At 42.4% G+C, this 25,161-nt stretch overlaps 2 protein-coding genes across 6 annotated transcripts in view; one reads left to right on the top strand and one right to left on the bottom strand.

Moving 5' to 3' along the window:
- Nucleotides 1–25,161, top strand: part of FRMD4B (FERM domain containing 4B) — a 339,770-nt gene that overhangs the window by 66,693 nt on the left and 247,916 nt on the right. For 3 of the 5 annotated variants that reach the window (XM_068557491.1, XM_068557494.1, XM_068557492.1), the window contains exon 3: nucleotides 1,198–1,395. The exons of the other annotated variants lie outside the window; for them this stretch is intronic. The gene's annotated coding sequence lies outside the window, so the exon portion shown is untranslated. The remainder of the gene's footprint in view (nucleotides 1–1,197; nucleotides 1,396–25,161) is intronic. 5 annotated transcript variants of the gene reach the window in all.
- On the bottom strand, nucleotides 13,340–13,738 carry LOC137773570 (cytochrome c-like). The gene has a single exon (XM_068558351.1). It carries the CDS (start codon nucleotides 13,681–13,683, stop codon nucleotides 13,366–13,368), a length of 318 nt encoding a protein of 105 aa, XP_068414452.1. The 5' UTR covers nucleotides 13,684–13,738; the 3' UTR covers nucleotides 13,340–13,365.

Raw genomic sequence — 25,161 nt, forward strand, 5'->3', positions numbered from 1 at the left:
GCAGGAGCAGACACACTTCATGTGTCTCCAGGGTATGACCTGTAATTCCCAGCGTACTCATTTCTGTGATATTCTTAGGGCTGCAGAAAAGCTCTCAGCAACAATGCTTGCTTAGAGTATTTTTAAAGTGCTTTGTCTCACTGCAAGCTTTTGCCCTTCATCCCCTAAGAAAGCAAACGAAAGTCTAAGGAACTTGAACTTGGGCATTGAACTACAGGCCCATAAGAACATTTTGGAATGAGCAAATCAAATGAATGTATGCTCAGTGATTTCTGAAACCCAGTTCATGATATTTCTCCCCAAACGAATTTCAGCTTTTAAAAGAATTTGTTTTGTTTATTGAATTTTTTTGTGTCTTTGGCGTCACTTTATGGAAGCAGTTTGCATTAAAAAATCTAGTCAGTATTTGTGGGATTTTCTGCTCAATCTTTTGGGAATTGCCCAAAAAAGCCCTATTTCCTTGGTTTCTGTAGGAGCAGTCATTTGATATACCAGTACCCTGTTCTCTGTTGAGGGCTGGTTTGTCCAGGGTCAGGGATCTGACTTCAACTGGGCCAACTGGAGCTCTTCCCTGGGATCCTTGAACTTGGGACCTTGAAGGTAGAGGTTTTCTCTATCTGGGGACTGAAATTGTAAAAGGTAAAGCTTGGGAGCTGCTGTGGCCAAGTTTTTCTCTGTATAAAAAAGGTCAGTGAACCAGAAGATTGAAGTTGAAATGCAGAGGGAAGGACTTCCCTGGTGGCACAGTTGTTGAGAATCCGCCTGCCAATGCAGGGGACACGGGTTCGAGATCTGGTCCGGGAAGATCCCACATGCCACGGAGCAACTAAGCCCGTGCGCCACAACTACTGAGCCTGCGCTCTAGAGCCTGCGAGCCATAACTACTGAGCTCACGGCCACAACTGCTGAAGCCCGTGCTCCGCAACAAGAGAAGCCACCGCAATGAGAAGCCCACGCACTGCAAAGAGTACCCCCGCTCGCCACAACTAGGGAAAGCCTGCTCTCAGCAACGAAGACCCAATGTGGCCAAAAAAAAAAAGAAAGAAAGAAAGAAATGCAGAGGGAGAGTTAGACTTCTGATGGCATTTGAGCCCCTGATTATCTCCTTCTTGAGACACAGCTTCCTCCCTGTCTTTCCTACTGCTTCCCTGATGTGTAAAGTCTCAGAATATACCTAAATTTCTGTTTTTGCTTCAGGTGTTTCACACTGGAGTTTATTCGTCTGTAGCCACAAAAAAAAGGCCTAATAGGTGAAAAGTGATCGTTTCACAGTCTGAGTCTCATGCAGGAACCAACACTATTATGAGCAGAAAAAATAATATAGACCAGGAAATTATGGGCCAGGAAATTAACATACAATATCTCAGACTGCAGACCCTACGACAACACTATGGGGTAAGTAATAGCCTTTCCTCATTTTACAGACTAGGAAATTGACACTGAGAAGTTAAGAGGTATTCCCAGAGTTACCCAGCCAGTAAGGGGCAGAACTGGACGTGAACCTATGATGGTCTGACTGCAGAGTTTGTTTTACCAATTTTACCATTGTAACCTCCCAACTGATATTTCTTTGATTTTCTCTTACTTGTGTTAGTTGCCTTTTGTCAAAAAGGATCAACTGAAGACTCACTAAACTGATTAGCAACCTCTTCCAGGACTTTGGGACTTGTAAAGATGGAAGGAGCCCTACAGGTTAAGTTCTCCATACCCTTGTTTTACAGATAAGGAACTGTGGCTCTGAGAGGCAAGGGTACATGCCCAAGGTCACATAGCTATTGTACGGCAGTCCTGTAACTTGAATTTGTCTCCTAACACCAACACATTTGTTTTTTCCTTCTAACACACCCTTTTGGTCTAGGCTTAAAAGCGACTTTCTCCACAAAGTCTCTAGATTGATGAATTGCTCTTGCTATATAGGCTTTCCTACCACCCTCTCTTTCTTTGTTCATATAGCATTTAATTCCTGTTTTAAGTGCTTGTTCAACCGTCCATCCACCCCATCAATTAGTAGCCTCTGTGAAGGCAGGAACCCTGTCTCTCTTGTTCATTATTGCCCCTCACGTGGCATATGCTTAATATGCTTAAATGGTGACTAGAATACATGAATAAAATAGCACAAGGATGTGCAACAGTGGTCTGGAGTTTAAGGCAGTTGAGCTATATAATATTGGAACATATATTCCAGTTGTAATTCTTTGGTTTTTGCCATGTTGAACATTTGCCATTGTTATCATACAGGTAGTATTTAAACTTATAGCTTTGGGGACAGAAATGCTCACAGAAGTACCGGGAACCACGTTTCTTCCTTTCTTCATAACTTCGGTTTGCTAGAACAGGTTTCTGTCACTTGTACTTAGTAGCTCCTAGCAGGTACGTGAGCTAAGACCAGACTCAAGATGAGGAAGCAAGAGGACAGCAAGTAATTGAGACTGTTGGATGAATTACTGATGAGCTCTACCATCCTTTGGGCATTTTGCATTTCAGAGACTCAAGTGAATCTCTAATTTTTGAATTGTGTAGGGGAGGTTGGAAAAGAAGGAGAGGAGAAGTTATGTGGTAGGATGGGAGAAGGCTAGGGAGAAAAGGTGGCCTAAGAGCTGAGGCTTGAAAGATCAATACTATTTTGCTGGGGGTGACAGGAGTAAGACCAGCCTTCTCTTATTGAACTTGATAGGCTGTCTCCCTCTTGACTAAACATTGTGTAGGATCACTCCTTCAAACCTCTTGCCTAAAGCTGATTTGTTTTATCCACTTAAATTTTCATGTTACATTCAGCAATGACAAAATTTCATAAATTACACTAGTTGTATTAAGCTCACTATTAAAAAACCCATGCTCATGCAGATGGATTATAAACCACCAGCTGAATTCTTAACAGACACAGAAACATAAGGATGTTGGAGAAATGGAAATATATGTGCTTAGATGACTCTAGGAAAGAAGACAGAGATGGCTGGAGAGGCAAATCAGGGTCAAAGGCAAGATGACTCGATGAAAGCCATGCCAGGTGTGGGGGTTTGTGGAAGTGAATCATATGCCCTCCACGTTCAGAGTGAAGAGTGAGATGGGGATCAAGATAGGAGCTCTGCTGCTGCTGAGGCCACATTGTGGGCTTGAAGCCAAAATGGTCTTTGTTATGATATTTTCCATCCCCATGTCTGGACTTTGGAGCCCAAACTTGGAAAGAGTTGACGTGGTAGAGTGGACACTTACCCACCAGTTGTAGAGAAGATTCCAACTTCTCACCCCTCAACCCCTCATGCCTCCCCCCTGTGAAGACCAGGAGCAGGGCAGGTAGCATTGTGCAGGCTTGCTTTAGGGATGCAGTTTAGGAAGAGAAAAGGCCAAAGAAAGCAGACGCATATATTACTCATTGGTCTTCTCCCATTCCTGTTAGGTAAATTACTCCTGGAGAGAGGGTCCAAAGGTTTTTCCTCCAACCTTCATCTCTTTTAGGGAAGGTTCTTGCTCCTCTACTTAGAATCATAAGGGGTTAGTGAGCACTACCCCTCAAATGTGGAAGTTAGATCCCAAATTACTCTTACTTCTTGAGGGTAATATATGCGGAGGGAATTAGCTAAAAATACAATTCCCCAAAGACTCACTTCAAGGCTTGAAAATGCTAACAGAGCCACCAGGATGGATAAAACTCACGGTCCTTTGGAGCTCTCTACTCCTCATATACCCAGTGTGGCAATCACCATCTGATCCATGGCAAGCCCCTATGAGATGTTCTCTTAAAACTCGACTGATAATTTGAAGTAGAATTTGCAAGATAATGTCTTTCTATACAAAATCCTCTTCCAAGGAATAGAGACATTTGAAATGAAAAGTCAAACCAAACAATTTATCATCTCCATGCAAGCCCTTCATGAGCGTGCTCTGCAAAGAAATATGCGTCTTTGGCAAAACAACAGCCTTCCCTGTTCATGTAGATACGATTTCCATAATGGACTGCATGGTGGTGCCTTCCTGATGTAATTGCAGAAGCCTCCTTGGCTGCACTGAGAAATTTTATTTGCTACCATAAATAATAAACTTGCTTTCTGCAAAAGTAACCTCTTTGGGGAATACAGGTCAGAAATATTCCCATCATCTTGGAGTCTTTAATGTGTTCTGCAGCTGAGTGTCTTGGGGTATATTTCACCAAACCTCTGAACTAGATTTTTTGATTCTGTCCCGTGGAGAACGGTGCTGTACCGCTATTAATCTGGAACATTCGCCGCATCACAGCAATTTGGTGAAATTATAATTGAAACATGGTACTTGACCCTGAGGGGACCATGGAGAAAGGGATTTGCTTTGGTGGCTCCTCGTGCATCATTTAAAACCTGCTGCCACTGAATCAAAGTCTGCTTCTTAACTCTGTAAACCTTTCATTGACAGCCATTTCAGCTGGGCTGCAGAATACTGTGCTTCTTGCCACCTCTGTCATTTTTCTCTATTTGTCTGTCTTTATTTTTCCATAAATTGGATTACCCTGACTAATAATAGGATTGTGAAAGAGAAGCTTGCTATGGGATTCTGGTGACTATCAAACAGAATATAATTAAACCATAGTTATGCAGCCTAATTGAGGAAAAGACATTTGGAATTAAGGGAAATCGGTGAAATTCAGTTGTTAATTTCATGTACACAAGGTAATAAACTGGGCTAATATGGGATTACTGACTGTTGGAATCCTTCTGAGATCTACCAAAAAAGGAGAGATAAAAGGGATGTATCATTTTACCTATTTCTGAGTAAATAGGCTCAGTTCAATCTTTGGGAGAGTGCTGAAGAACATCCCTTTTCAAATCTTGTTTACATTCTCAAGTCTTTTTAATTAAAAATTGTCCGTTGAAACGAATCCAGTTAACCCTCTCTGCTATTTCCCTAGTGGAGACTGCTAGCTGTGCCCCCGTATTTATTTTTCCTTTTTTCTAGTAGAAATAGAACTGGACATATGACCACCCAGAATAATAACCACATTTCTCAGCCTTCTGTTGCAGTTGGCTGTTACCTCCAGCCAATGAGCTGTGATGTGTGTGATTAATTTCTGGGTTGTACCCTTGCAGGCACTGGGTATCCACATTATCTCTGTCTCTCCCTGTTGGCTGGAGGGTGTATGTGCTGGTGGGAGGCAGAGCACCTGGTGGAGATGAGAAGATGGAAGATGCCTGAGAAGGATGCAGGTGAAACTTGGTCCTGATGATTGTAGAGCCACCTTAACCTGTCCAGGACCACCTCTGCAAACTCTTCTATGAGAAAGAAATGAACTTTTTTCTGGGTTAAGGGACTTGCTTTTAGGGCATCTTTGTTAGATCATCCTAATCTGATTCCTCACTCTGGAATTTTGAACCCAAACTGTATAGGTCTGTATTGATGGCAAATTGGGTGCTTTCAGCAGCGAATAGGAGACTCCTGGATTCACACAGGCTTAAACAGTGAAGCAAAATTTTAACTCTCAGAACAGCAGAGACAGGGCAAGCTTTCAGGTTGCTTGATTTAGCAGCTCAATCACATCATTCAGGGCTCAACTTCCTTCTCCCGGTCCTCTGCCATTCTTTGTTTTTTTTTTTAATTTAATTTTATTGGAGTATAGTTGATTTATAATGATGTGTTAGTTTCAGGTGTACAGCAAAGTGATTCAGTTATACATATACATATATTTTTAAAATTCTTTTTTCATATAGGTTATCACAGAATATTGAGTTCCCTTGCTATGTAGTAGGTCCTTGTTGGTAATCTATCTTTTATATAGTAGTGTGTGTATGTTCATTCCAAGCTCCTGATTTATCACCCCCCCACCCCCACCCCCCGCACGTTTCCCCTTTGATAACCATAAGTTTGTTTTCAATATCTCTAAGTCTGTTTCTGTATTGTAAGTGCATTTATATGTTTTTTAAAAATTAGATCCCATATATGAGTGATATCATATGATATTTGTCTTAATCTGTCTGATTTACTTAACACTATGATCTCTAGGTCCATCCAGGTTGCTGCAAATGGCATTATTTCATTCTTTTTTATGGCTGAGTAATATTCCACTGTATATATGTACCACATCTTCTGTATCCATTCCTCTGTCGATGGGCATTTAGGTTGCTTCCATGTCCTGGCTATTGTAAATAGTGCTGCAGTGAACATTCCAGTGCATGTATCCTTTTCGATTATGGTTTTCTCCAGATATATGCCCAGGAGTGGGATTGCTGGATCAAATGGTAGCTCTATTTTTAGTTTTTTAAGGAACCTCCATGCTGTTCTCCTTAGTGGCTGCACCAATTTACATTCCCACCAACTGTGCAGGAGGGTTCCCTTTTCTCTACACCCTCTCCAGCGTTTATTGCCATACTTAATATCAGCTTCATCTTCAAGCCAGTGGCAAATGTTAATGTTCCAGTTCTGAGCATCACATCCAGGCTGGACAACATTCACAGGAGAAAGAGAGACCATTTTATTTGTGGCTGCTTCTTTTTTTTTTTTTAATTTTTATTTATTTATTTATTTTTGTCTGTGTTGGGTCTTCGTTTCTGTGCGAGGGGTTTCTCCAGTTGTGGCGAGCGGGGGCCACTCTTCATCGCGGTGCGCGGGCCTCTCACTATCGTGGCCTCTCTTGTTGCGGAGCACAGGCTCCAGACGCGCAGGCTCAGTAATTGTGGCTCACGGGCCTAGTTGCTCCGCGGCATGTGGGATCTTCCCAGACCAGGGCTCGAACCCGTGTCCCCTGCATTGGCAGGCAGATTCTCAACCACTGCGCCACCAGGGAAGCCCTGTGGCTGCTTCTTAGGAGAGCAGAAATGTTCCCAGAAGCAAAAAATTTCCCAGCAGTGTCCCATTCATATTTTAACAGCTGATATTGAGGCACATTCCTGACCCCATTCCTGTTAGTTAGAATGGAACTAACCCTGGACCAAACAGGTCCACCGCAGGGGCTTGAGTGACATCTGCATCTCTGGCTGAGTAGGGGAAGATTTGAAAGAAAGGGAACAATCTTGGATGGCTTTGCTAGGAGCAATATCTATCAGTTGAGGATGGTTTAGGCCAACAAGAGAATTTATTCACTGGTCTGACTGGCATTTTCAGAGGTAGCTTCAGGCCCAGTTAAGCGCATCTTTTGGTTGTGCTTTCTTCCTCATTGGGGCTCTCTCTGGGCAGTTGCCTAACAGCTCCTGGCTGGCTCCCATTTCTTCAACACCCCAGAAGAAAGGGAGCTCTCCTTTTAATTTTTAAAATTTCTATTTATTTTTTTATTGAAGTATAGTTGATATACAATGTTGTGTTAATTTCTGCTGTACAGCAAAGTGACTCAGTTATACATATATATATATGTTCTTTTTTTAATATTCTTTTCCATTATAGTTCATCCCAGGATATTGAATATAGTTCCCTGTGCTATACAGTAGGACCTTGCTGTTTATCCATTCTATATATAATAGTTTGCATCTGCTCACCCCAACCTCCTGATCTATCCCTCCCTCAACCCCCTCCCCCTTGGCAACCACAAGTCTGTTCTCTATGTCTGTGAGTCTGCTTCTGTTTCATAGATAGGTTCATTTGTGTCATATTTTAGATTCTACATATAAGTGATATCATATGGTATTTCTCTTTCTTACTTCACTTAATATGAAAAATCTCTAGTTGCATCCATGTTGGTGCAAATGGCATTATTTCGTTCTTTTTTATGGCTGAGTAGTAGTCCACTGTATATATATATACCACATCTTCTTTATCCATTCATCTGTTGATGGACGTTAGGTTGTTTCCATGTCTTGGCTATTGTGAAGGGAACTCTCCGTTTTATTAGTTGCAGCAGGAAGTCCCACACTGAGATCCCATTGATCAAGCATGGATTCCGTACCCGGATCTAAACCAGTGATGGCCAGGAGAATGTGATGCTCAGAGGGACCAGTCCCGTTCTACCCCTGGAGCTGGGAGTAGTCTCCCTCCCTCTCAAACACCAGGGACTTAGAGAGGCTGATTCTTCTAAAGAGGATCCAGGGAGTGTGCCAAAGGAAGACGACGTGGATATTGGACAGGGAGAAGTGACAGATGACCATTGTGCTTATCTCATTTAGGCCTCATAAAAACTCTGGGCACATACTCTTGTTACCCCATTTTACAGGTGGAAAAACTGAGACTTAAGAGCTTAAGTGACTTGCCCATGAGCATGTAGGTGATGATGGTAGAACTAGGATTCAAACACAGGAAGCTATTGGTGCCCTGGGCCTACCCTGGAGGTTGTCTGCGGACAGTTCTACACACTGACAAGGCTCTTTGTGTTGTTCATCTGAGCACATTCATTCTCTAGCCACAGGAGTGGGGTCCTTCTAACTGTGGGACAGGCCACACATGCAGGAGGGTGAGTGAACATCTCCAGGCGTGACCCTCAACCAGCGAGGGGTGGGAGCTGAGGAATAAAGCTGTTGGTTCCCTGCCCCTCCTGAGGGCATGCTGACATGATCTCTTAGAGGGTTCCCAGGGAAATTGAGCCCTGCTTCTTCAGGGCCGTAACCTACTCACAAAGGTACTGTGGACTGGCTTCCTTCCTTTGCCTGTCTTGCTTCCTCGCTTCCCTACCTGTGCTTCCTAAGAGCATTTTCCCCAAAACTACTTGTCCCCAAATCCTTGCCTCAGGGCCTGCTTTTGAGGAAACCCAACCTAGAGACGTCAGCCATCAGCAAAATACTGTAATGATTAATTGGGACAATATCATTAAAACCCTGAGAGCAGTGCCTGTCTCTTAGAAAGTGCAAAATGAATGGAACAGTCGTTTTGACTGTTTTCCCTCAAGGTCGCCCATGCAACCATGTAATTTATCACCCAGTTTGGACATTTTTGAGAATGAAAGGGGGTGCTATGTTAATTGCTCAGGGAATACAGGTGAAAACTAGGACTGTCTGTAGGAAACCAGGATGTATTGTCACCCAACAGTCATGACTTTAGTAGAAAGGGAATTCTCCATACAAAGGAAATTCTACCCCAACACTATAAACGCCCGTAACTGTTTCATAATTTCATATTTTTATGTATTATCCTTTCTTAAGTGGAGACTCACCTTATCGTAGCCCTTTAGGGCCTAGACAGGATAATATTAAACTTCTCATTTGTAAGTTAGCAGTGAAATTGTCACTTACAAAGAACTGACAAGGCATATCACACACAGAAGTGCTTTAGGTCTAAACGTAGTGAAAAGGGCTGTTCAAACTTCTCCTGGTAGAATAGAGAATGAATTTTGAGAGAGTAAAAACTTCAGATGTAGAAAGCTAATACCCAAGTGGTATGCATTTGAAAGAATATTAAGATCACTGTCTAAATAGTGTTGACTGAGAGTAGCCACTTCTCACAGTGCAAATAAATAGAGAATCAAAGCTCCAGTGAAGGCTGGAAGAAGCCTTATAGCGTCTAATCTGGTGGATCCCAAGTGCAGCCGCCTCTCCAGATGATCTGGAGGAGCTTTTGTAAATAAGCAGAAAATTGGTGCTTATCCAGAGAGGCCACACCTGGCCTAGAGCAGGGGTCAGCAAACCATGGCCCCCAGGGAAGCTGGCCAAATCCAGCCACTTCATTTGTGTACATTTCATCCTGGGCTGCTTTGATGACACAGTGGGAGACTTGAGCATGGCAGTTGCAACAGACATCATACAAGTTACAAAGTCTAAACTATTTCCTATCTGGCCCTTTATAGAAAAAATCTGCTGACTACTGGCCTAGAGGAATCAGTATTTTAAAAAGCTTTCCCGCAGATTGTGGTGCACAGCCAGGTTTGGGAAGTACTGAGGACAATTTGTGCCTTGCATTTATAAAAACACTAAGCTGAGAGGCCCAGAGAGGTGAAGTGACTTGCCCAAGGTTGCAAAGCCAAGACAAGTCTGAGAAACTTCTCCCTTTTTAACCCCCGTCTTCCTCCTGCCACACCCTCCCTCCCCAGTGATGATCCTAGCTTCTGTTAGAAACCAGCCTCTTCACTGGACCACTGTGGGTCTCAGCTGGCAGCAATCAGCTCCCTGGCCAACAACATTTGATGATGAATAATACAGTGAATTCGCTTGGCATCTGGCACCCTAACTTTCCTGCATGCCAGAACGCCTTCGCTTTGTCATGGGCACCATCTGGATAGAAAACCATATGGAATTTCCAGCAAATGGCATTTGATAGACATGTGCCACAGAAATCTCTTAAGTGAAAAGCTTGTCAAGAGTGAGAGGGGTTACACATCCCAAAAAAGAATCATTCATTCGTTGGTTCACTGATTCAGCAAACATTGATTGGGTGTTTCACTATAAGCCAAGCACAATGCCAGGCTCAGGGAGTTTAGTCTCTGTCTTTATGGTTACTATGGTTTGATGAAGGAGGCAAACAAACAATACGTAATAGATAACTAGTAAAAAATAGATAAGTAGATAGGCAATTGCAATTGCCACGTGCGACACAGACAAGACACAATACGACAGAAACACAAGAGGCAACAATTACAAAATGCCTGTTATGCTCCAGGCAGTTTTTTTACATGCCTTGTATGTACTGACATTTAATGTTCACAGTAGTCCTGTGATGGTGGCTACTATGATAACCCCCATTTTACAGATGGGGAAACAGGTGGGTTAATTGGCTTGCCCAAGGTCACATGGCTAAGAAATGGTGAGGCCAGGATGTAAATATACACAGTCTAGCTTAAGAGTTATAAACCATCGTGTTTTATGCCCCTCAAAATGGACGCAGACCTAAGAAAGAGCCGTTTAAGCTGATCTGGTGTCTTTTGAGATGCCTGGAGCACACATAATGAATATATAATGAATGTATGAATGAATTAATTAATGAAGGTATACATAGTATAGCTATGTACGTATATCTTTTTTTTTTTTAATTTTATTTATTTATTTATTTATTTTTGGCTGTGTTGGGTCTTCGTTTCTGTGCGAGGGCTTTCTCTAGTTGCCGCAAGCGGGGGCCACTCTTCATCGCGGTGCGCGGGCCTCTCCCTATCGCGGCCTCTCTTGTCGCGGAGCACAGGCTCCAGACGCGCAGGCTCAGCAATTGTGGCTTATGGGCCTAGTTGCTCCGCGGCATGTGGGATCTTCCCAGACCAGGGCTCAAACCCGTGTCCCCGGCATTGGCAGGCAGATTCTCAACCACTGCGCCACCAGGGAAGCCCCAATGTATGTCTATCTTTAAGAATCCTATCTGGCGAAAAATGAACTGTTTTGAGTCCTGCATTACCCGTCCTCATTTTTTTTCCTTTCTGAGTGTTTGAGCTATTACCACCTATTTCAGCCAAAACATTGCTGCACTCTCATGTGAAAGGTGAAATGCGATAATTAGACAGAGCTCATTAAATCAGTTAAATGATCCTGAAGTAGGAACCAGAGAACCATGATTTACTAAAATGTTTCAAGTATTAGTATGCAGCGAGAATAAGAAGGCAAACTCTTACAAGACTGTTATAAGAAAAAAGCCCATCGATCATAAACACAGAAGCACCAAAGACATATTTATTGCCTTTTCTTAGCATAGAAAGCACCGTGCAAAAGTGCACGTGTTCAGAAAGAATTCAGCTGATTCACATTCTCAGGGGGTGTGTGTGCCCTAGAGGTTTGTAAGGATCAGATTCTTCTGAGGCTACTTGAGGGAATCAGCAGGCAGGCGCCCTTCAAACCAGTTTAAAGTGACATCTTTGTGAACCTGACGCTGTGGGTGTTTGAAACAAGTTAGAGTGCCTTTTGCCACCTGGTAGGAGAGCCACGCTCTCTGCTCTCCCCAGTCAAACAAGAAGAGAATCCACCAGGTGCAGTGTCTGACTGCAAGGGTGCTTTTCCAGGCCATGTTTAAATCTTAACAGCCAACTTTGATCCTCTTGGGAATTAATACCCTGAAAGTGTCCAAGCATTTGTTCAGCTCTTGGGATATTTAACCCATGTGAAATGAAAGGGGAGAATGTTTGGTGACTGTATAATTTTTGAAGTCCTCAAACCTTTAACATGGTTGGATAGCTCAGACGTCCACGTTCCTTGTTCAGTCCTTGTACATAGGAAATAGCCCTTGCCTACTCTTTGGCTAACTCCTACTTTAAGGCCCAGTTGAACCTAGTCTGAAATGATTCAGCATGAGTTTTTTGAGAAGGCAACATTTAGTGAAAGTTACAACTTTAGGAGTTCTGGACATGCCACACAAAATATGCTGCTTTGTTGGTATATTGATTATTTTGAGATATAGACACTTTAAAAATATATATATATATATATTTTATTGAAGTACAGCTTAATTTACAATGTTGTATTAGTTCAGGTGTGTAGCACGGTGATTCAGTTTTATTTATTTATATATATACATATATATATTTTTTTGTTTTTCAGATTCTTTTCCCTTATGGGTTATTACAAAATATTGAGTGTAGTTCCTTGTGCTTTACCGTAGATCCCTGTTGGTTATCTGTTGTTGTTCTTTTTTTTAAATTTTATTTATTTTTATTTTTGGTTGCGTTGGGTCTTCCTTGCTGCACACAGGCTTTCTCTAGTTGCGGCGAGCGGGGGCTACTCTTCGTTGCAGTGCGCAGGCTTCTTATTGCCGTGGCCTCTCTTGTGGAGCACGGGCTCTAGGCACATGGGCTCAGCAGTTGTGGCTCGCAGACTCACAGGCTTAGTTGCTCCACGGCACGTGGGATCCTCCTGGACCAGGCCTCGAACCCCTGTCCCCTGCGTTGGCAGGCGGATTCTTAAGCACTGCGCCACCAGGGAAGCCCTGGTTATCTGTCTTATATATTGCAGTATGTATCCCAAACTCCTAATTTATCCCTCCCTTGCCCTTTTCCCCTTTGGTAACCATAAGTTTATTTTCTTAAATAATTTATTTTATTTTATTATTATTATTTTTTTAGATGGAGAATTTTAATTAAATTGTCATAGTTAAGACCAAAAAAGGTAAAGTGGACATTGTCAGTGTATCTTCAGCCCTTGCCTTAACAGGTGAATGAACACAACTTGAAACACAGGTGAATCTTGCTGGTCTATGAGACAGTGAAGGGAGCTTCTCAATATTTAAATATATTAATATAACCAGTTATAGAAATCTAAATATAAAACCAATCTCCTATAGGGTTTGAGAAGGCATTCACCATATCCCTGAAAAGTTTAACATTCCTTATTCAAGTTTAATCATCTCTTTAGAAGGGGAAAACAGTGATACTACTTGCTGAACCAGAACTACTATCAGAATTCAAAAAGCTGACCATATTCATTTAGCCACAAGCCAATCTTATTTAAATCAGGACAGAAATATTACATCAGCCATTCATGATCTGAATTCTAGTGTATGAGATCAGTTTAAATATGGTACACATAAAAAGTCATGAGACATTTGTTTCATAATAAATAAGGCAGTGGCCAACTATTACTCATTAGTAGCTTTTTTGAGGTAAGCTATCAAGTCTGCCCTTTCTCCCTTCCTCTTAATGCCAGCGAAGATCGTTTTTGTTCCAGGGATGTACTTCTTGGGATTCTCCAAATACTCCATCAGTGTCTCCTCTCCCCAGGTGATGCCTTTGTTCTTGTTGGCATCTGTGTAAGAGAATCCGACAGCCTGACCTGTCTTTCGCCCAAACAGGCCATGGAGATTTGACCCAGTCTTGTGCTTGCCTCCCTTTTCCACAGTATGGCACTGGGCACACTTCTGAACAAAAATCTTCTTGCCCTTCTCAACATCACCCATTTTTAAATCGTTCTTTCTCTGTGTACGACTAAGACGTTCCCGCTCGCACGCCGAACGTCCCGCTCTCTAATCTATTTATTTTATTTTTGACTGCGTTGGGTCTTCGTAGCTGTGCGCGGGCTTTCCCTAGTTGTGGCGAGCGGGGGCTACTCTTCATTGCGGTGCGCGGGCTTCTCATTGCGGTGGCTTCTCTTGTTGTGGAGCACGGGCTCTAGGCGCACGGGCTTCAATAGTTGTGGCTCGCGGGCTCTAGAGCGCAGGCTCAGTAGTTGTGGAGCACGGGCTTAGTTGCTCCGTGGCATGTGGGATCTTCCCGGACCAGGGCTCAAATCTGTGTTCCCTGCATTGGCAGGCAGATTATTAACCCCTGCGCCACCAGGGAAGCCCCCATAAGTTTATTTTCTATGTCTGTGGGTCTATTTCTGATTTGTAAATAAGTTCACTTGTATCTTTTTTTTTTTTTTTTTTTTAGATTCCACATATAGCTGATATCATATGATATTGTTTTTCTCTGCCTGGCTTATTTCACTTAATATGGTAGTCTCTGAACTGCCCTTATCTGCCTAGAAACAGATCCTTCAGAAGGGGCTCAATTGTCATAAATCCCCTCCCCGGGAAACTCCAGGGAAGATTGATTCATCACAGGAGAGGAAACTAGAAGTCCACACCACACCCAGTCAAAAACCTTGTCACAAACTATCAAACCTCTCATCTGTTCTTTTACGCCATTCATCTTTTTTAAAAATCATTTACTCTCCCCTAAGAGGCCTACATGCCCCCTTCCCTTTCCCTGTAAAGATGGTATTTAATCCTGAATTCTCAAGCCATCTCTTTGAGTACTTATTTTTCCCTGGGTATCTCCCATATATACATGAGCCAAATGTTAATAACCTTCTGCTTGTTTTTCTCTTATTAATCTTTTATTACAGGTGTCTCAGCTAAAAACTCAGAAGAGTAGAGGGAAAAACATTTTTTCTCCTAGACATTAACTTTCTTATATTTTCCTATACTTCCATAATGCAATTTACATAGTGCTTGTTTAATGTCCGTAAGTATAGACTGTATTTACTAGTTCACCATTATGTTACGGAGTCCAGGCTCGTACTGCTTGCCACACAGCAGGCCAAAAAATTGAGAGACGAATTGTTGGGGCAAGGAATAGCAACTTTATTCGGAAAGCCAGCAGATGGAGAAGATAGTGAATAGTTTCCCAAAGAACTGTCTTACCCAAGTTGGAATTCAGGCTTCTTTTATACTAAAAGGGGAGGGCGTGTGGTTGGTTGGTGCAAACTTCTTGGTTTCGGAACCCTTTGTTCTTGCAGCTGCCCAGAGGTCAGGTCATGATGTTTCAGTATACCTGCAACAAATCTTATTCTCTGTTCTGCAACATTTTATCTCTATCAGAATGGAAAAGTGTCATACCTTTAAAGGTCAGAGCCTTGAGAATGGGCTACCCTGTATACTTCAAGCAACATTCTTAACTTGTAGCAAAAGCACTAGAATACAAAGGTTAAAGTGAAAGAAACAGATGTAATATGGAGTCAGAGTTGTTCTTCCCTATTACAATTACATACCCAGCACATGTGTGGCCCATTGTAGAAGTCTAATAAGTAGCTGTACAGTGGAGGAATATGTCCTGGAAACTAATGAGTTCTATTTCACACCATCTATGGGAGCTTTCTGAAGCTCTATGGTGTAATTCTTATTACTGGTTTAATATTTCCTCATGAACTCTCTTAGTTTGTGTTCCTCCAAAACAGAACCTAAAGCGGGATCTTGGGTGCAGGAGGATAATTTGGGAGATTTCCAGGAAGCAGGAGGGAGGAGTGGGGGCAGCTGTGAGAGCAGGGAAGGAGAAAAAGCCAAGAAAGACATCTCCGTGGGCAACTGGTGCTCATTTCTGCAAGGACCCTGACTGAGGCCCAGAGGCCGGGGCATTTGTCCACAGCTCCCTCGTTGTGGAGGGTTGCCAAAGGGTTCTTACCTTGCCTACCTCTACAGAAGCAGAGAAGGACAGTGGAAGCGTTAATGGGAGCTGTCAAATTTGCCAAAAACCCACCTTGGCTGAGACTGAAATCATGAAAATGTCCGGCTACTTGACCAGAAAATGTTTTCTCTTTCATTTCTTATTGTTGAAGTATAGTTTACGATAATTTACAACTTACAAGGATTTACACCACATCTTCTTTATCCATCCGTCGATGGACATTTTGGTTGCTTCCATGTCTTGGTCCTTGTAAATAGTGCTGCAGTGAACGTCGGGGTGCATACATCTTTTCGAATTATGCTTTTTGCTCCAGGTATAGGCCCACGAATGGGATTGCCGGATAATGTTTTCATTTTTTAAGGAACTTCCATAGTGTACTCCACTGTGGCTGTTACCAACTTACATTCCCAAAAACAGCTTAGGAGGGTTGCCTTTTCTCCGTGCCCTCTCCTGCATATTTTGTATGTAGACTTTGATGATAGCCATATAGACTGGTATGAGGTGATACCTTGTTCTAGTTTTGATTTGCGGTTTTCTAATAATTAGCCATGTGGAGCATCTTTTCATGTGCTTTAAAAAAAAATATCAAAAACAAAAACAAAACAGTGTGCATTAAATTTACGTCTTGAAATTGGTTTCTTAAAAGTCCGCCCTGATTTGAATTCTTTTTCGATCAGTTTTACCCCAGGACATTTCTTGAGGGCAGGTGTCCTTTAGAGCAGGGGTCCCCAACCCTCGGGCCTCGACTTGTTAGGAACCAGGCCTCACAGCAGGAGGTGAACACCGGGAGAGCTAGCGAAGCTTCATCTGCGACTCCCCATCGCTCCCCATCACTCCCATTGCCACCTGAACCTTTGCTCGCATTACCGACTAAACGATCCCCCCCCATCTCTCCTATTACCGCTGGAACCATCCACCCCATCGCTTGCATTACTTCCTGGACCATCCCCGCCCCTGTCCATAAAAAAAATTGTCTTCCATGAAACCAGTCCCTGGTGCCGAAAAGGCTGGGGACCCCTGCTTTAGAGCCCCGCAGGCCTTGTTATAAAGTGTCCCTTAGGGGGATAATTTAGCACCGGTTTTAAAGTTGTTGTTACGGGAAATGTCCACAAGGTGGCAGCATTTTTTCATGCCCCACTCGGCTTACCGCGGCAACCAGAGCCTTAGAGAACGTCCTGTCACAGGGTTGTAGATTCGAGTGGACTGTGGCAGAAGAAACACCCCAGAGCTCGTGTTTCCTTACTTCTTCCTCCTTACCCTTCAGCCCCCCCAACGCCCCACGACAATTCCCAAGCCCTGCCAAAACCGCTATGCTGAGCTTGCTGTCGTACGGAGGTGGGGAGACTCCGAGGAAGGAGGCTGCCCATGGGAACCCCACTACCAGGAGACTTGGAGACCAGGTGACTTTTCAAAGCTCATGCAGCGTGAGGGTCCACCGACCTTTGGGTGCACTAGGCTTGGTTGAGCTGGAGGAGGGCCCGCCTGCATCTGGAGGTTGTGGTCCGCCTGTCAGGTCCAAGAGAGGCTCATTTGCTGGCACGTGCTCCCGGTTCCCTCACCTCCACCACGTCTAGACTTGGGACCCAAGGCTGCTCTGGCTCCGGGGATGTGACACCAGCCTAGGTCACCGAGCCCTGAAGGGAATATCGTTGGCATTTCTTCTCTTTCCTTTTCTTTTGAAATTTAATTTTTATTTTATATTGGAATATAGTTGATTTACAGTGTTGTGTTTGTTTTGGGTGTACTGCAACCTGATTCAGTTATACAGATACGTATATCTATCGTTTTTAGGATTCTTTTCCCATATAAGGTATTACAGAGTGTTGAGTAGATTTCCCTGTGCTCGACAGTAGGTCCTTTGATTATCACGTACATATATATTACTGTGGATATGTTAATCCCATCCTCCTAATTTATCCCTCCCCACCCTCATCTTTCCCCTTTGGTAGCCATAAGTTCGTTTTCTAAGTCTTTGAGTCTTTTTCTGTCTTGCTAGGGAGTTCATGTGTGTCATCTTTTTAGATTCCTCATTTAAGTGCTATCATATTTTTTCTTTGTCTGTCTGACTTACTTCACTTCGTATGATAAACTCTAGTTCCATCCATTTTTCTGCAAATGGCCGTCTTTTCTAAACTGATTTTCTAATCTAGATAGAAATGGTAAGCTGTCCTCTGGAAGTGTATTTAAGAAAATTTTTTTTAACGTAAAGAGAAAACATCAGTGCAAATTGGGTGCCGACTTTAATATTTTTTGGAAACAAAAAATTGGCCCTGGGTATTAACCCCTCTGCCTTTGCCATGTTTTCATTTTACTGGAGTGCAGTACTGATCCTTGTGCAGTGAAGAAGCGAACGCCCCTGTGACCCACCCTGAGTTCCCTCCCTTACCTGCCAAATCCTGGTAGAAAGATTCCTGTTTTTTACGTAGATTCATATTTTCTTTTCTCTGTCTTTCTGTTCAAGATCACTTATTTCTCTTTTCTTATTATGTAAGCAATGCATTTTTATTCTGGAAATTTTAGAAAATACAAGAAAGATCAAAGAAAGAAATAATAGCCATTTATATGTTCCTTACTTAGATACAGCCAAGCTCACCTTTTTGTATATTTTCTTTTGGCACTTGATCCAGGTATTATGAAAATGACAGCGTTCTGTTCATAGCATATTTAAAACTCTCACTTATTTTGGACATTTTTCTATATTGATAAATATGGATAAACAGTTTCTGCCCTCCGTACCTCCCACCTCCCTCCGTCCTTCTTCGGTTTCTTTCTGCGTTCCTTTCTTTTGTAAAAATAATTCCATCTTTTGTCTGGTTGGAAAAGTGGTCATGTAAAAAAAATACACACACACAGATATACACGTACATGTATACACATGTGTGTGTTTATTAGACCACTCAGAAAGAACTTCTACCATCTAGAGCGGGAGTCAGCTAACTTTTTTCTAAAGGACCAGATAGTCTGTGTTGTAACAACTCAACTGTGCATTATGGTGCAAAAGCAGTCCTAGAGAAAGTGTAAAAGAATGAACATGACTGTGTTCCAATAAATCTTTATTTACAAAAAACAGCAGACAATCCTGAAACTGTAGTTTGCTTGGCCCAGTCTAGGACAAAGCACTAATAATTTAACTTCCAGAAACATACCTATTTTTTTTTCTACAAAAATGGAATCATACTACATAAGCTGTCTTGGATGTATTTAAATATTTATTGGTGTCTATTATGTGCCAGCTCATATATAGTGGTGCATACAATGTTGAACAAGACTGACAGGCTGTCTGCTCCCGTGGCGTGTACTGCCAGGGACACACAATGAAAATCATAAGCGCTCTGCAAGTCATGGGGGGATGTGATGGACAAAAGTCAGCATTCTAGTGTATCATAACTTTTGCAACCAATCCCCTATTCAGGGGCGTTTAATTTCCTTAATTGTTTCTATTGTAGACTTCCCTGTCGTAAACATTTTAGGATTAAGTCTTTATGAAAAACCATCATTTTTTACTTGGGCTCAAATTCCTTAAAGTGGAATCCCTGAATCAAAAGGTATACAAATTTTTTTGGTCTTTTGCTAAGCATTACCAAAGTACTTTCTAGAAAACTTATACCAACTTGCACTTTCACCTGACCTTTTTTTTTTTTTCCCCCTTGCTTCCTTTGTGCAGCCAGACTGAGTTTCATGAATTGAGAAAGTAAAATGAAAGTGGCATAAATCTAAGCCGTGAAACAGAAATAAAGAGATAGGGAATCATTCGTGGGAGAGGAGCCCAGTTTCAGATGTTTTGTCTTCAGGGGTTTCCTGTGATCTGCTCCCTATGTAATAGTTAGAAATAAATCTCAGAAGTTCTGTAGAGCTAGCTGACACCAGTTATTAACTGCCTTCACCATGTGCCAGAAGCTCTGGTAAGCCCTTCACGTGCATGATCTGAATTAAGCCTCAGAATGGCCTGATGATGGTGGAGCCAGACCACAACCGGGTCTCTTTGAACTAGAGTAGAAATGTCAAGCCGGCAGCCCCGCGGTCTGCTTTCTTTGGCTCACACAATGTGGCCCAGCACAGTATTTAAACATTTATCGACATAGTTCCAAACATTTTAAAACTGGAAAATGTCACAGAAAATCTATATTTAAAACTTTGGAAAAATTGCAAGACCTGGGGTCATACCGCACACTGGGGTCATACCGCACGCTGGGGTCATACTGCCGCTTGCTGACAGTGGGTGGGTCGTGGGGGGCTTCTTCTACACAAGGGACGTGTGTTCGGATAATGATATTATTGAGCTAAGATTAGTGGCCACTAAGAAATTCCTTCTTCAAACCGATAGTGACTCTGTGCTTGGGACACAGCAGGGACCTGTGGGGAGAATGCATGCCCCTCCTCCTCCAAGCCACTTCCTTACTTATTTACTTGCCTGAGTTTGCTGCCTGGATGTTAACTCTGGGGTGAGACAGGACTGAGGAGAAGGAGGGCAGATGTGGGTCCAGCCATCACCGTGACCCAGCCTAGGCTCTAGAGGAGGGGACGCTTCAGAGGCTTACTTAATTGAGGGTGTCCCAAGCTGTTGGGGGGACAGCCTGTAAAATGACTCTTGGTTTCTGGGTGTCTGCCCTCCTCCTCTTACATCCATCTTTCTCATTCCTGTTTTATTCACCACCTAAATTCTTTTTTAGTACATGTCACCACACGCTTCCTGGCCACGTGGGTCTCCCTACTCCATCTGGCCTTAGGAAGTGGACTTGGCCATTTTCAGACTGTTGTCTCCTTCTTTTCTTAGTACGTCTCTGCCAAATGCTTGCCCCACAGCCTGACCATGTGCCCATCTGTTGCCCACTTGGAGCGTGTGCACCCATCGGTTTTCTGCTAGGAGTGGCTCTGGCATTTGTTCACCTCCTAACTCTCTGTGGCTGGAGGGCAAACGGGGGCTCTGTCAGACCTAGTGGCTTTGGAAGCCAGAGCTTGGCTATCTCAAGTCTTCACTTTGTGTCTTGTTTATTTAGAGCCACAGAGTGCAACGAAGAAGTCACTTTTACGTATATGCGCTTCCCATACACCAGCCACTGTGCCAAGTGAGGGGTACGAGGAAGGAAGGGGCAGTGTGGGAGTCAGAGGTGCCAGCAAAGGGTATGAATCAGATCCAAGTGTGGCATCTGCACCAGCAGGGAGTAGATTCAGAAACTCCTCGTGGCAGAACGCACCAGGTCAAGGAGACTTCTAGAAGGTGCTGCAACCAAAGCCTTCATGCCCGGAGAGAGCTCTTAAAAACACCCAAAGTCAGGGCTTTTAATGTCCATCCTATTCAAGCCCCACTTCCTCCTTAAGCCCACCTGAGTGCCTCTGTCTTCAACAAACTCTCCTGTCTCCAAACTTCTGTCCAGTACAGAAGCCATTAGCCACCCATGGCTGCTGACCATCTGCAGTGTGGCCAGGCTAAATTGAGATGTAATGTAAATATAAAATGCACACAGGGTTTGAAGGCTTAGGACACACACAAAAATAACATGTAAAATATCACATTAATAAACTCATATTGCTTACACGTCGAAATGACATTATTTGGCTATATTGGATTAAATATTTTATTCTGTCTTTTTACTTCTATTAATATGGCTATTAGAAATTTGAAAATTAGATACGGACATCTCATTTGTGGCTCAAGGGAGAGTCCCGCTGTAGAGCTCTCCCTACTCAGCCACGTCAAATATGGTTCTTTATGACTTTGCCATATATTTGTTACACAGACATATATATGTGTGTGTGTGCGTGCGTGCGTGTAAGTACAGTATATATTCTCAGTCTCTCTAACTAGGTGGAAGACAGGACTAATGTCTCGTCTCGTTCCTCTGTGTTTCCTCACTCTCTGCCCTGCCAAAGTGCCCCTTTTGCTATTAAAGATCCAATGTGTGTTTGATAACAATTCTTTCATTCATTTGACAAATATTTGTTGAACTCAGACTCTGTGTCAGGTTCCCCTGGGAACTTAAAAAACTTTAACTCAATACCTGGCATAGGTAAAAAGAATGTAGGAATTATCAGCTTTATTTTGCAAGATAAGGAAATCAGGGTAAAAAGTTTAAGTGATTTGCTCAAGGTTACCCACTAGGTAAGTGGCAGGAAACAGGATTCCAGAACTCTTTTTTTATGTGGCTCCAAATCATGTTCAGCATGCTGGTCCTGTTGAGAATCCTTCACCCCAGCCCAGGTGCACCCTAAATCCTGTCTTCTTGTTTGTATATGTGCACTTATTACAACGCTTACTAATCGTCCATCTTTCCCGGTAGACTCTGAATGGGAAGACAGAAACTATTTCTCTGCTGACCCCTGTTGCGTCCCTGGGGCCTCGCACATGCCTGGCACCTCGTAAGCACTTAATAAATGTCTGTTGAAGATATTTAGTGATAAACGAGTGTGCCTTCTCCCTCCCACCATTATAAAATTCATGTTGAATTCCATTTTCCTGGAGAGGATACAAATTGGAATAAACCTCTATAGCTGCTTTCTCAACAACTGAAATATTGTAAACATTCATTTTGTATTTTATTTATTTAGAGCTCCACAATGCAAAAAAGAAATCCATTTAGAGTCTGGGGAAGAAGTCTCTCTTTCCCTGCCGGTCTGTCTTTCTGCTTTTATGTTATCTCACCTACATGACAAAACCAACCACCTGTCTTTTGTCAAAATACACTATGCATCCTTATAACAGCTGTGTGCTAGCTGCTGCCAGGGCCTTGGTGCAAACCTGGGACTGATGGGTTTTTTAAATTATCTTGGCATAACTTATTTGCCATAGAAGTATCTGAATGGATTGTAACATGCCAGGACCACCTAATGGTTATAAGACAGGAAACCATCCTGCCCACCAGAGAAGAAAGGTAGCCAGGCACGGAGAGAAGAACACTGAGCTACAAAGCATTAGGAGTGGTTACTGGTCTCAGCTTTGTCATTACTATCTCTGTAACCTTGAATGAGCCATGCTTCCTCATTGTCATGAACCTAGTTCTCTTATCTGTAAAATTGAGGACATTGAAATAGATCAGAAAGGACAGCAACATGGCATACGTACCACCCTGCTGTTGCTGTCTTCCATTTGCAGACGTTGCTAATCAATCACAATTTACTCTCCATTGATCCAGGGTACAGCTTCATAAACCTTATCACAGCACTCCTTACACTGTCACTCATCAGTCACTGACCATTGCCAGGCAAACAGTCCTTTTTCTCTTTCTGTGCAGGGTAGGGAGAAGAGAAGAAATCACAGGAGGACAGTTTTTATTCTTAAAAGCCTTCCCTGCATTAGCTGGAAGTCACCAGCGTGGTCATGATGATATCGCAAACCATCCTCTGAGATGACCCTGGTGTGGAAAGGTCATTGAGCCCTTCTGGTTCCTGGCAACACTGAGGTGGCAGAGCTCTGAATGGGCTGAGACTTTGAGGGAATTGGCCAGGGACCATATTCTTTCTGAAGCTCCACTAGGGGGGTCATCATCAGGACTTGGTAGGGAAGAGGGCTGCAGCCTTGTTTCTTGGGACATTACCCAAAACTCTGAGATATTTGCTGGATTGTGGGAACTTCTTCTTAGTGGTTAGAACACCAGTATCTGGCTCTCCAGACAGCTGTTTACATTTGGATTTCTTTGGGCTAGTTTCGTGTAGTGGAAAAAGCAACTGGGGAATGACTTTTCCTGGCAGATGTACTATTAGGTGAAATAAAGTCACAGACTTTATTGACTCTTTTTAAAGAATAAGAACATATGCATAGATCAGTGTCCAAAAGGATAAAATCATGATGGCTAATGTGGTTTTTTCTGCCTTTCTTTTTAAAAAAATTTTATATTGGAGTATAGTTGATTTACAGTGTTGTGTTAGTTTCAGCTGTACAGCAGAGTGATTCAGTTATACATATACACATATCTGTTCTTTTTCAGATTCTTTTCCCATATAGGTTATTACGAGTATTGAGTAGAGTTCCCTGTGCTATACAGAAGATCCTGTTGTTGATCTATTTTATATATAGTAGTGTGTATATGTTAATCCCAACCCCCTTATTTATCCTTCCCTCCCCACCTTTCCCCTTTGGTAAGCCTAGGTTCGTTTTCTAAGTCTGTGAGTCTCTTTCTGTTTTGTAAATGAGTTCATTTGTATCATTTTTTTAGATTCCATGTATAAGTGATATCATATGATATTTGTCTTTCTCTGTCTGACTTACTTAGTATGATCATCTCTAGGTCCATCCATGTTGCTGCAAATGCCATTATTTCATTCTTTCTTATGGCTGAGTAATATTCCATTGTATATATGTGCCACATCTTTACATGATGGCTAATGTTTATTGAGTGTCTGCTAACTGCCAGGCAGTGTGTGCAATGCTTTTCAAATTCCATCCCACCTCATTCTCACAACAGCACTAAGAGATGAGTGTCCCTGTCAGCCCCATTTTACTGACAAGGGCACTGAAGCTGAGGAGGGTGTAGTAACTTCTCCATGGTCACAAGCTTGTTAAACATATAAGCAAGGATATGAAGCCAAGTGTGTGACTCCAAAAGCAGCCCTCTTAGCTTCTGCATCATACTGCCCCACCCAGAGTTTGAAAGTGATTGTCTCAGAGTCTTGAGATTAGAGGCGATTCAGCGATTTTTTTTCTTTGTGCTTTTCTGAGTTTTCAAAATTTTCTACATTGAACCTATATAACTATTGAAAACAGAGGGAAAAGTCTTAAAAAGAAAAAAAGAATCACAAGACAGTGAATCTGGAGTCAGAGTTAGAAGATCTGAATTTAATACCCAGCGGTTTTTAACAGATTGTCTAACCTTAGGCTGGTAATTTCCCTTGTCTCAGCCTTGGTTTCCTTTTCTATAAAATGTGATCACTGGACTGACAGATCTGTAAGATTCCTTCTGGGCTGGAAATTATATACATTTATTTGGGCGGGGGTTAGGAGGTAGTATCTAGTAGATGCATTCATCAGCTTTTTTTTTTTTTTGCACCTGGGAGGTGATGATTATTTAAGAGTGAGAAACTCTTTTGGGACCAGATGGTATAAAAAATTCAGAGCGGTTTCTGTGTGAGTGCTCTAGAAGCACAATAAGCTCAGTTTTATTACAACTATGAGTTTCTCAAAACAAATGTGTTAGAACATGACCTTGGTTGTCATCATGGGACTCTTCATGCAGAGCTTGGCCTTTTCTATATAGTCCATGTCTGTCATCAGTGTCTGTCTGGTTGTCTAGTTTAAATTTAGTGGTTTTGCGGTGTTGAGGTTGTGATGGGATTGTTAGAGTTAAATACATGATGTTTTATTAATTTAGTCGTATTTATAGATCTTGAGAGGCCTGCGGTGATAAAAATCTGAGTTATACATTGCATTAAGCAGAGTTATATAAAGCCTGTTGAATATTAATTTTGTAATGATTCACCTTACAGTTTTATGAGACTAGATATAAAAAGATACAGTGAATAATTGAGCCCATGATCTATAAAATGAAGTCTAGGGAAGA

The sequence above is a fragment of the Eschrichtius robustus genome, chromosome 12 (assembly GCF_028021215.1).
Source record: "Eschrichtius robustus isolate mEscRob2 chromosome 12, mEscRob2.pri, whole genome shotgun sequence".
In the NCBI taxonomy this organism is placed as follows: Eukaryota; Metazoa; Chordata; class Mammalia; order Artiodactyla; family Eschrichtiidae; genus Eschrichtius; species Eschrichtius robustus.